Source organism: Sus scrofa, chromosome 1 (genome assembly GCF_054392235.1).
Source record: "Sus scrofa isolate SSC_HxYL_T2T_F1_AM1 chromosome 1, Sscrofa_HxYL_maternal_Yorkshire_Landrace_v2.0, whole genome shotgun sequence".
In the NCBI taxonomy this organism is placed as follows: Eukaryota; Metazoa; Chordata; class Mammalia; order Artiodactyla; family Suidae; genus Sus; species Sus scrofa.
Window position 1 is genome coordinate 253,817,863 of NC_139383.1, and position 12,642 is coordinate 253,830,504.

General features: G+C 40.8%; 2 protein-coding genes across 19 annotated transcripts in view; one reads left to right on the forward strand and one right to left on the reverse strand.

Moving 5' to 3' along the window:
- The window catches only part of PLPPR1 (phospholipid phosphatase related 1), a 337,564-nt gene that overhangs the window by 277,990 nt on the left and 46,932 nt on the right, over nt 1-12,642 (forward strand). For 5 of the 7 annotated variants that reach the window (XM_084991261.1, XM_084991265.1, XM_013993715.3 and 2 more), the window contains 2 exons: nt 3,033-3,164; nt 8,702-9,807. In XM_084991261.1, the coding sequence (XP_084847387.1) occupies nt 3,033-3,164; nt 8,702-8,734 (165 nt within the window). In that variant the 3' untranslated portion in view covers nt 8,735-9,807. Of the gene's footprint in view, nt 1-3,032; nt 3,165-5,951; nt 9,808-12,642 lie in introns of those variants that run through there. The other 2 variants (XM_084991240.1, XM_084991232.1) reach the window with 2 other exon arrangements.
- LOC146407117 (uncharacterized) overlaps nt 1-12,642 on the reverse strand; it is a 101,116-nt gene that overhangs the window by 87,005 nt on the left and 1,469 nt on the right. For 5 of the 12 annotated variants that reach the window (XR_014824868.1, XR_014824869.1, XM_084991365.1 and 2 more), the window contains exon 3: nt 10,750-10,813. The exons of the other annotated variants lie outside the window; for them this stretch is intronic. Coding sequence is in view for 3 of the 5 variants with exons in the window: in XM_084991365.1 (XP_084847491.1) it covers nt 10,750-10,813 (64 nt within the window). In the remaining 2 variants the exon portion in view is untranslated. The remainder of the gene's footprint in view (nt 1-10,749; nt 10,814-12,642) is intronic. 12 annotated transcript variants of the gene reach the window in all.

The window sequence follows — 12,642 nt, forward strand, 5'->3', positions numbered from 1 at the left end:
TGGATAAGTGTTTTCTTTCTTTCTTTCTTTTTTTTTGACCATGCCCATGGCATGCAGAATTTCAGGGCTGGGGTAGCTGCAACCCGAGCCACAGCAGTGACAGTGCTTGATCCTTTACCCGCTGTGCCACCAGGGAATTCCTTAATTTTTTTTTAAATTTTTATAGATTTGAGGTATGATAGGCTTATAATAAATAGCACATGAAGTGTATAGTTTGATCAGTTTTGACCTATAGTTATATCCTTCTCTCTCACCCTTCCCTTCCTCTCATTCCTAAGCAACCCTGATACTCTGTATTAGTTTACCCTAAGATTTAATATTCATAGATTCATACAGTATGTGTTTTTTCTCCTGGCATCCTTCACCCAGCATAGTTGATATTCATCCATGCTGTAAGCATCTTTCAGTAATTCCTTTTTCTTGCTATGTAGGATTCCATTGCATGGGCATATCATGGAGGTGCAGTTTTAAAAACTGTCTTCAAGGATTTAAAAACATGCCCAGAAAGATTTATAGTAAGTTACTGAGCCTGGAGATTCACATGCTGTGCATGAAATTAACCTCCTGTTAGCATTCAACAAGCCTCCCCTAGGAGACAGAGGCCACCACATGTCCTTCTTCCCATTCTGCCCTTCTGGTCCAAAGCACCCATTAAGACTAATATGACACATAGATGGGTTTCACAGGCCTATGACCTAACTCCTCCTTGTCCTGTCCCTCCCATACAGGGACTTTATATGTATGTCCTCCCCAACATACAAAATACACATATTCTTCTCCCAACTTCTAATGCAGTTTTCTGGTGCTTTTACCTGCTAAGATGTGTACAGAAAATGCTCATATTTACTCAGAACACTAAATGGCAAGCTCCATTCTGATTCAAAACTATTTTTAATGGATCCGGTCTTTCTGAAGTGAAAGATGAGGGACTTAAATGCAAGTTTTCTGAGGGAAGCAGCAGGAAAAGTGGTGCTGAGATAACCCTGAGATGTTGATACCTCAGAGGGTATTTCCCTAGGATTGCTTTCTGCAAGGGGGAAGGGAATACAGATGACTTCACAAAAAGAGGATTTGCAAAGAGAAGGCTTGTTTGTGATGCAAAGAAAAGCCAAACACTTTTTCTGTCCATGAGTCCTGGATCCAGCCATCCTTAGCTCCAGAGAAAAGATAGTGCTGACTGTCCCAAGCAATCTCATGGGGTTCCGATGGGATGAAATGTGAAAACTTGGTGTTTGCTAAGTCCCTGTATTCAAATTCTGATTTCATGTTAAACCTGTGTTCTCTCTGTAACTTGCAGCCCTGCTTCCTACCACGCAGTTACGTTTGTTCTTGCATTGCCTTCCCAATTGATAGCAAATGTCAAAATTAGTTTTCCACAAGTGATCTTTAGGCAAGACCCAAACTGGCTATTGAACTGCTCGGGCAGGAGGCAGACCACACTGTCTCCATGTGCCCACTACACACATACGCAAACACACACACACACACACGCACACTTGCTCCCCAGGCTGGGAAATGAGAGGGGAAGGCTGTTGTAGAAGAGGATGGAACCATTCTAAGGCAGAGGCTTGAGGAGACAGAAGAACAGAAGATTCTGAGAGCAGGAGCAAATTTGCAGCCTACGCTCATTATAGTTTTGTGTTTTTATGAGGACAAAAGTGGGAGAAAGGAGGAGGAAACTAATTGAGCAAGTTCTCCGTGTCCTGCACTTGATATACACCAAATCATGTGCTCCCAGGACACCTCTAACAATTTTCTTTTTACTGAAGTAACAGAGGTTTATGATAATATTTAAGTTTCTCATGTACGTTATAAGGAGACTTCTGTATACAGGGTGCTCATCGCCAAAAGTCTGCTTTCTATCTGTCACCATACAATAGGCCCCCCTTAACCTATTTTACCCTACTCCCCCTCCCCCCCATAACCAATCTGTTCTGTGTTTCTTTCGTTCGGTTATCTTGCCCTAACAGTGTTCTTATCCTCATTTTATTGAGGAGGGAAATGAGGCTCAAATATAAGTAACTGGCCCAATGGCTACTCAACCAGCAAGCCATGAATCTGACCTGGGTCTCCCCACCCCCAGAGCTCTTTCTTCCACTTCTCCCATTTCCCAAATGGAGGAAGTTTAAGCAGAGCTGGAGAGTGAGATGGAGAAAACCCAGGTAGAGAATATTCATGTAAATGTTCTGCAAGGCTTGAGGAGCTACGGGAACAATTCGAAGGCACTGGATATAGAAACAAAGATGCAGAACAATGGATGAGAGTATGGAAAGAGACAGAAGATAGTGAGAACAGTCAGGTATGAAAGGGCCTCAGTAGGAAATAAAGAGAGGTAGGTAGTAATTAAGAGGGAACATTTTTTTTTTAATGGAAGCAATTAAAGTGCCATTCAAAAGTGCATTATTTAAGCAAAGAGTCATATAATTTCAGGGTGATCTTCTTAGGTAAGAGTTCAAGGCCAGCTAACATTGAACTTTTTCTATACATTTGGCATTTGTTAAGAGGCAAACATACTCTAGTGGCGTGATTTAGAGGCTACAGAGTTTAAACCTATGTAATCTTGGGCAAGTTATCTAAATTCTCTGTGCCTCCTTATCTAAGTTGGAGATAATCGTACTTCCATTATAAGATTGCAGAGTGGGATAAATGAAATAAGGTAAAGTCCTTAAGACAATGCCAAACATTTGTGTGGCCCTGATTACAATAAGCTGTATTATGAGGTGGTTTACATTCATTGTTTCTTTTAATCAGTATAAACCCTTGAGATCAGTATTATTCCTGTTTTACAGGTAAGGAAAGAAGTTCTGTGGGGGTAGATTAATCACCAGAAGGCCAGTGATACTCAAACAGATGTTTCCTCAGCACCTAGAATGTGCTCAGCAGACGCGCTGGACCATGTCCCAGGTCTTTCCCTGCTCACTGGCTCAAAGGGTAAAAGTCACTATGCAGGGAAAGGCCTGCCACCCTCACAGGTGGCCAGGCATTGATGACTGCAATCTGATTCGGCATTTTTTTTCCCTCCTCCCCCACAGGGAATGTGTGTGGTCCATAACTTTAAAGGAACTCAAGGATCTCCTTCCAAACCGAAACCCGAGGACCCCCGTGGAGTACCTCTCATGGCTTTCCCAAGGATAGAAAGCCCTCTGGAAACCTTAAGTGCACAGGTATAGTAAAGGGGTTTTGGCAAACCAAACCTAGAGGCTCAAAGCCTGTTATCTTGGAGTTCAGCTAATACATTCCTCTGCTGGAAGCAGAACACAACTAAATCCACCCAGCACCAATAACATTCTGACATAAAGTCCCTCAAGAACATCCCGGCTTCCCTCAATTAATCCTGTATTCATTCTGGGGCTTGGCTGTCGTGACACCTCAGAAAGTCCTTAGTAATGTCTAACTTAAACCCCAACTACCTCAGGATACCTTCAACTCTAAACTAATACCACATTTGGGAAATTTAGACCAATCTTGTGGGAAGCCACTTTGATTTAGTAACTAGGACATTTGGAAAGAAAGGTTTTGATACATCCAGTGACAAATGTAAACTGGAAGCACATTAAAAAAGAGTAAGTATCCTTGTAGATCTATTTTGCTAACAACCCAAAATTCAGTGCAACAGTACCTACTGATCACTCATTTATATACCAGGACTTGGCTTCATGACAGAGATGAAGAAAATAACTAGCTACACAGTCCTTGTCCTCAAGGAACTCACAGTTAAGGAAAGGTATACATAAATAAGTAATCCTAATATGGTATGTGAATCAGATGCACAAATTTCTTGGTGAATACAAATCAAAATAAAAAATTTACTCTAAGACAAAGAAAGCCATGGAGACTTGCCAACTGAAACAAGCCCTGAAAGATGATAGCAAGCACTGACTTTTGCCTGGAACAACTGCTAGGTGCTTTACTAATATATTTTTAGTTGAACAAACACCTTATTGAATTGATACTGTAATTCCCATTTCACAGGTGGAGATAGGAATAGGACTGCACAAGCAATGTTCAATTACTTGCTCAAGGCCCAGAGCTAGTAAGTGGAAAAGCTGGGATGACAAGTTCTTTGAGCAGACAAAGAGGGTTAACTTGTAATCACAGAGGGGTTTTATATCATCATGCCACCTTTTTTTTTTTTTTTCTGTCTTTTTAGGGCCACACGTGCACCTGCAACATATGGAAGTTCCCAGGCTAGGGGTCCAATCGGAGTAGCAGCTGCCTACGCCACAGCCACAGCAATGCCAGATCCAAGCCACATCTGCAACCTACACCACAGGTTGTGGCAACACTGGATCATTAACCCACTGATTGAGGCCAGGGATCGATCCTGCATCCTCATGGATACTAGTTGGGTTCATTACTGCTGAGCCACAATGGAAACTCCATCATGCCACTTTTTTTGGGTAACTGAATCCTGCAAAAATATTTTTAACAATCTGTTTATCTTGAATTCTTTTTGTATTTGGCACTTCCTTATTAAATCATTTCTATAGAGTGCAAGAGAAAAGCAAATCACCCCCTACTGGAATTATCATGTATTTCATATTAGTATAAAATATTGTACTATTTAAAGGTTAACTATCATACATTTGAGATCATTAAATGTGAAAAGAAATGGGATGATTTATTTTATTAATGAATCAGGAAAAAAAAAAGCTATTACTATCTTGAGAAAAATGTTTAAGTCTCTCCTTTAAACCCAGTACCAAGGGTTTTATTTATTTTCCCTCTACTGGTATTAAGGTAAAAATTGATTTGGCCTAATTAGAAATAACACACTGAAAAATGTATTTCTGGTTTATTTATATACAGCCAGTTAATGCAGGTTGAATGACGAATGAGCCAAATAATGAAACCTTGAATGAAATGGCAAAATAGACTCCCTCAGGTTTTTTTTTTCCCTAATTATATTCTTGTACCCAGTGAAGTCAAAGTGATTCCTTCTATTTTTGAGATGAAGCAACTAAGGACAAAGGTGAATTTTAAAGCAAACCAAATGTTTGCCAAGTTACACAAACATGTCAGTCTGTCTTTGTAAACACTGTCCGCTGTGCCCTAAAAGTCCTGGTCTAAGGACTCTTTCCACAAGCACACCTGCATCCTTCAACCCGTCACTGCTCAAGCATCACCTTCTGTCTGAAGCCTTCTCTAGACTTCTCTCTTTTCCCTGAGGACCAGTAATAGTTGACCAGGCAAAGAGATATCCAGGTCATGTTTTGGGGGATTTCGCTTACATTGAAAAATATAGTACCAAACACGATTTCAAAATCTGCTATTCACAATATGGATTAAAAGTTCCTTAAAAATATGTATTAACTTATTGTTCACTACAGGCAATAGCTGAATGTTTCAAATCTGTCCATGTATCTTTATTTCCACATACATCACTTTCTGGATACAATTTAAGGCCTTTCGTGAATACCAGGCTGGGCCAAAGGATGCTCAGAGCCCCTCCTGTGATTGCCCTTTGTAATTAATGTCAAGAATCCCCTCATATCCTCCCCCAAGGACATAGATTTTTGAGGGTCTGAACCCTATGAACCATGGTGTTCTTACTCTCCATATTTCCTGGCATTCACTGGGTGTGAAATCAATGTTTAATGGACAGACACAAATCAGAACCAAAACCTGAACTAGACCCTTTACTCAAAACCAAGAACCTAAAATTGGACAATCATTAATATCTCAATGTCCATAGTAAATAGAGGTTTATGAAAAGTGATGAACAGGACTTCTGCAGGCTAGTCAAAAAATGAAGTTACAGGAAGCTGGATGCAATGTACTGCCTCCCACACTAGTTTCAAGATTCAAGTAACCAAGCATCTGCTTTCCACATGGGCCATTAGGAGGCTATATACCCTTTATTTGTTGGTCAAGAAGAGAAAATGAGTATTGCAAGCCATCGCATTCAATCCTTATAATAATCCTGCAATTGATATTATTCTATTTTATAGATGAAGAAAGGCACAGAGTCTAATTAACCTGCCTAAGATCACCTGGTCAAGATTAAAACACTGTTCCATCTAATTCCAAAGGCCCTGCTTATTCTTCTACACTCCACGGCCTGACATTTAAGGAAAATTCCATCTTGAAATCTATGACTTTCAGTATTAAATCTGGAACATACTGCAGGGGATAGGGTGTTTGAACTGAGCTGCAGAGAACTGGCAGAGTTTAAACTGAGCTATAGCTCCAAAATAAATATGTCGCATGTTTTCCTTGGTGGGCAAGAGCTTCCTGGGCTCTCCAACAACCGAGACTTCTGTTAGGAGCTTCTCCCTTGTAATTTCCAGGATAGAACCATCTTCTTTTGGGAGCTGAGAGCAGTTAGGAACCTCTCTCTAGAGCACAGATTCTCCCATGCAAATCCATCCCACTGTTGAGAGTAGGTTCAAGTCTGCTGGATGAGAGGGAACCCCCTCCCCCTCCTTCCTTCCTCCTGAAACATCTTTCTCCTTTGCCATAGGAACCCCCAGAGCTGCAGGGTCCTTTCCTCCTCTCTAAAAGATCAACTCAAATCTGCACATTTGGCTTCTGTGACTGAGAAAGTACATTTTCTAAAATCCTTCCCAAGTAGTAAAGAGAAACCAAGAAGTAAATAATTACAGAATCCACACAAAACCAAGGGTCAACTTTCCAGAGCACTATCCTGTGACAGTTCCTGTGCTCCTACGGAAAACAGCCCCTAGCTATCCTTGCCCTGCACCCCTATTTCCACATTCACCTGATAATCAAGCTTAGCCTGGAGCCACCATGTCCTTGTTGAACACAGTTTCTATGAATAAAAATGAAATTAGAGGTGAAACAATGTGTTAACTCAACCTGTGTGTGGTATAAAATCTCCCTATGTCTCCAGATGGGGAGAAAAAATATATTTTTTTCTTTAACAACAGCAGCAACAAAGGATGCAGTCTATCCTGAGGCTCAGCTATCTATAACCTTATTCTACAAGTTTTTGATTCAGCCATTCTGGAGTGAAAAATCATGTATGAAAATATTCCCAGGGGAATTCTAATGCTCCCTCACCTAATTTAGAACAGGTGATATTATAGACTTCATATTATAAATACATTAAAAAAAAAAAGACTTGGAGAGTTAAAGAAATCTGCCCAAAGTCATCCGGTTAGTTATCTTAGGCTGTTGAATTACTTCATCTTTGTCCCTCACTCTTAAATAGAATCTTACAAGTGACCAAAGTATTGACCAAAAATTTTAAAAAAGAAAGCATATTATAGGAGTTCCCACTGTGGCTCAGTGGGTTAAGAACTCCACTGCAGCACTTGGGTTGCTGCAGAGGCATGAGTTCTATACCCAACTCAACATAGTGGGTTAAATGATCTAGCATTGCCAATGCTGTGTCTCAGATCTAATCCCTGGCAGGTAAACTTCCATATGCCACAGGTACAGCCACTCAAAAAAAGAAAATTTTTTAAAAAGTTAAAAGAAAGTATATTATAGAAGTAAAAACATGAAAGGAAATTTATGTTTCATATTATGGCAAAAAATGCAGAAACCTCAGTTTTCACAAACATAATCGATCAAAAATTGATCTTGAAAAATATACAACACTGTTTCTAAAATTTCTAGTTGAACTCAAGAACCTAAATTTCTAATGTCCTAAAAACAAACAGGAATAAGCAAATCTATAGTAATAAATTAGATCTGAAGCCATTGTTTCTTAAGGACTCAATGGACTCAAACAAAAGAGAAAGCCTGGGGCCTGAAAAAAGGTGGTGTTATATATATAATATAAAACAAAAGAAGTGAGGGCCTTATGAACAAGGCATATAAACAAAAAACGATAAAATTATAAGGGAAAAGGAACAAAGTCACAATCATATATTTTACTACTTCTCAGTAATAAGCAAACAAAATGTAGTAAAGATATAGATGATTAAAAGGTTGATCTAAGGCATATTTACATCATACTCCTCAAAACACACAGAACATTTAAAAATAGGCAATGTGGGAGACTAGAGAGCAAATCAAGAAATTTTTTTTTTTTTTTGTCTTTTTGCCTTTTCTAGGGCCCCTCCCACGGCACATGGAGGTTCCCAGGCTAGGGGTCGAATCAGAGCTGCAGCTGCCAGCCTGCACCACAGCCACAGCAATGTGGGATCCGAGCTGCATCTGCGACCTACACCACAGCTCAGAGCAACGCTGGATCCTCAACCCACTGAGCAACACCAGGGATTGAACCCACAACCTCACGATTCCTAGTCAGATTCGTTAACCACTAAGCCACAACGGGAACCCAAATCAAGAAATTTTAAAAGGCTCAGGATCATGCGTATTACCTTCTCTAGAAATTTGAAGATACCTTAAACCAAAAAACCCTATGTGCTTGAAAGAATTAAACTCACTTCTCTGTAACGTATGGCTCGATATAGCCTGTGCAAATTCTTTAAAAACAGAACTCAACATTAAAACACAATATTAAAAAAAAATATGTGGGGTGCATCGAAAATTGAGATCTTTAAATATTTCATTAGAGTATACTTAAGTATAATACAGATGATCTTATTTTGGTTGAAATCTCAGGGAAGGTTTAATAGAAGATTTAACAATTTGAGTGGCCTTTGAAGAGCATCATCAGGGAGCAGGAACAGCCCATACAAAATTGAGACCACAAAGCAAGGGGCTGTTCAGGGAACAGTAAGTGTGTGCTAGAGTCAACTAAGTTTGTATCTACTTATATTCCCAGAATCACTCTGCCTCCATGACCGAAGTTACCTGAGATGGCTGGTGTGTCACAAGCTGTTTTTTTAAAAAATCACCTTCCTATTCGATACTTCAAGACACACAGTTACTTGATGTCAAACTGTGAAGACAAGTATTACGTTTAACTAGTTAGAAGCTAATGTTTTGTACATTTTTTTTTTTGTATGAGGAAGTGATGTAGCTTGCCCTGATTTTTTTTTTTTTTTTTGGTCAGCTTTAATATATTTATGCCAGAATTTTAAATTTTAAAGAAAACTTTCTTGTCCAGGTGTGCATCGAAGAACCACATTTATTCAATGGTTGATGTTGTTTGGTGATATTTGTACACAAACCCTCTTTTCTCAGTTTTATAGATACCAATAAAATGAACATAATAATTCACTTTAATCTTTTACTACCACGGTTGCTGCCTCTTCTGGAATTTTGGAATTTTAATGAAACTTCACTTTTGCGTTACAGGGAAAATGATGTTGGTTAATGGTCAATCTCAGCAATCAATTGTGCAGGAAAAAATACTACCCTGAAAAAGAACTTTGTGTTCAGATTTCTTGACACGTGATCACATTCAAAGTAATATATTAATAAAAGATCACCTAAGTTACACAACCAGTGACAGGGAATCCTGGATTTGAGCAATGCTGGGCATGATTCTTTCTTACCTAAGGGCCTCTCCTGTGTAAGAAATTCAAGATCACTCTGCAGCCATGCCCTTGGGCTGGCAGGTGATACTGCCACCTGCGTTCCCCAAAAATGCCACTACCAGCCTCCCCTATCCACTCAGTTTTGTATATCTCACTATACGGACTTTGTAGAAAATGTATATTTTATAGTTTGCACAGTATTACTTTACAGGAAGGGTGGCGGAGCATCTACAGCCTAGAGCCCCAGAGCAACAGCTTGACTTTGTGGCTCCAATTTTAACTGCATCTCATTTTTCTAGCATGGTAATAACTAATGTGTAACTCCTTCGAGAGAAGGCGCTCCCTTGTCTGTACCCATCAGAATGTTCTCTTGACACTTCCATGTTGGTTCTTCTTTAACTTTTCTTTTTGTACATTTTTTTTTCTAAAGAAAAAAGTTATCACAAAAGTATTCTGGCTCGTGTCCTTTGTTTTAAGCTTCATCCCTGGGCAAACGTATTTGAAGAGTCACAGGGTCTGACCTCCCTAAGTGCTTATCCCCTTCAGTTCCATGCCTACTGAGATAAGACCTAATAGAGGCATGACTGATGACCAGTACGTCTTTTCATGATTGAGTATGTGTTTAGGCAAAAGAATTCTTGACGTGAAGACACTGAAAGGCACCTTCTGGATGCCTACCAAGCAAATACCTTTGTCTTCAGCCTGCCCAGAGACACTTCTGAGACGTCAGTAAAAACTCAGAGTCATCTTGAGCAAAAGAAGTTACCTCTGCTGAAGCTTTCCCTCATCCCTCACCTCATTCTCTCCTAAAGTTACTTACACTTCCATATACACACACACACACCCTTTTGAGTGACATCTGACTACAAGTTGGGGAAGTGGGCAAGAAAGCAAAGTGTTGAAAGCCCTACTCATGCCAGATGCTAAGCCACAACCATACTCTGGCTGCTCTCAAAACGATGAGCCCAGAGAAGCTGTGCTGATCCCAAGGTCGACACACATCAACACTAATATTAGAATCCAGGTGTGCCCAACTCCAAACTCCATTCTTTCTGCCACATCAAAATGCCTCTGAATCCTCATCTTTTCAGAGGCCCTTCAATGTGATCACCCTACTGAGGTGAACTTAGGTGGTTCAGGGGATGGTGTAGGGAACAAAAGCACATGATGAGAAAGATGCATTCTGCTCATGAAAAGGGATCATTTGTGAGCTCCAAGTCTTCCAATCTTGTATAAGCTAGTTCAGTACACTGTGACTGTTGCCCAGTTTCAGAGTGATGCATTTCCTACCCATTTTATGTTTTCATAACAGCAATGAGAGATCAGTTTTACTGCACTGTTCCCAAGACATTCTGAAAAATATTGGCAGGATATATTGACGTTACCTTACCTATTTCTTACCACAAAAAGAAGACCATCTACATGGAGGACAGCCAGATGGTATTTCCAAGAACCTAAGCAGAAAAGTGAGGGTTATGCTTCTACTCGTCTCTCTGGTTCCCTTCTGGGAGGACCTGTTAGAAGTGTTCTGAGATCTCCGGCCCCAAACCGCTATTCCCTGGCCTGGGGGGGTTACTGGTACATGAGTGAGTGAGTGAGTGATGCTCCACAGGACACTACCTGGGGGCCCAAGGAATAAGGGCCACACCCCCTGGGCTCACTGAGCTGGTTCAATTCCTCCTGCTATGACAAGGCAGCCTTAAGTGTTACCCTCATTTAACTTCAAGTCATTACACAGCCCTCATGTTAATCTGTCGACCCTTCCATTTAAGATTCATTTCTTAGACTTCAGGACCCTTGCACAAGGGTCTTCTCCAAAGGACAATGCCCTGGGACACAAAGTCTAAATAGGAATGGTTACAATGACTTCAGAATGAACTCTACAATCAGTTTTTCTCTTCTTTAATGGAAAACCCTGGGTAGCCTGATAAGTCAGACTCACTGTGAGAGGGAAGCCGAGAAAAGCCAATGAAAGGCAAATAAGGACTGCATACAGGGAGTTCCCATTGTGGCTCAGCGGTCACGAACCTGACTGGTAGCCATGAGGATGTGGGTTCAAACCCTGGCCTCGCTCAGTGGGTTGGTGATCCAGCTTTGCTGAAAGCTATGGTGTAGTTCAAAGACATGGCTCGGACCTGGCGTTGCTGTGGCAGTCATGTAGGCCAGCAGCTGCAGCTCCAATTCGACCCCTAGTGGGAACTTCCATATGCTGCAGGGACAGCCCAAGAAAGCAAAAATAATCATAATGATAATAAGGGGTTTTTTTTTAAGTGTGTATACAGGCAACCTCCCGAGACAATTAGCCCCTGAGGATGTGGATGACATCTTTCATTTCTCTGATTCTGCACGCAGAGGAGTACCTGACAAAACCAACAGTTAAACCTTGTCAAATAGATGGATTCCAGGCTTCTGCTTAATTTGGCTGAGGAGACTATGAGTCATTTGGAAATACGGAAAATTCAAACGGGGCCTGGAGGTCCATGAAAGAGAAGTATATTCAGATAGAGAAGTCAGGGTGAGGAAGGTGTACTTGGCAGTTATGAGTATGTGGGTGCCTGTCTTGGTAAAGTGGAGCAAGCCCTCCAACTTAGCCACAATAGGCAGAGGGGCTATATAATGCTCCACGGCAGCAGAAGGCAAACCGGCAGATTCCCACACACAGAAGGAGAAGAAATAGGCATCATTGGAATGATTTAAAGAGCAGAAGAGCCAGGAGTAGCATTTTTGTTTCAAAAGCGCTGCCGTGATTTCCTAGTATATGCAACAACCACCATATCAAGAGTGTTAAATATCTTGGAGGCAGATACAAGCACCGGGTTGCCCTCAGTCCCTTTACGGAGCTTACATTAAAGCTGTTACACTACTCTCGTCCTGCTGAATTCAAACTAAGGACTAGATAGGAACCACAAATTTCTCGCCTGTAGCTTTGTTCTAGATTCAGATGTCCCAGGATCAATAGGTGGTTAATGAGCATCTCGTGTGTGTCAGGAATCATGCTAAGAATTGGGCATATCCAATGAAATGGACTTGCTTACCCTCATGGAATTTAGAGTCAAGCGGAAGAAAAGGGACACCACAACAAAACACTCAGAGCTTTGAAGGAAACCTGATTTAGCTAGGCCAAGATATCTGTATAGTGATACACATGTTAGAATGAGGAGGAGGTAACTGGAGAGAAAGTAGAGAAAGCATATGAGGCCAAGAGAACAGCATGTACAAACGTCCTGAGGCAAGAAAGAGCTTTACACGTGCAAAGAGCTGAAAGGAAGCCAGAGTGCACCCA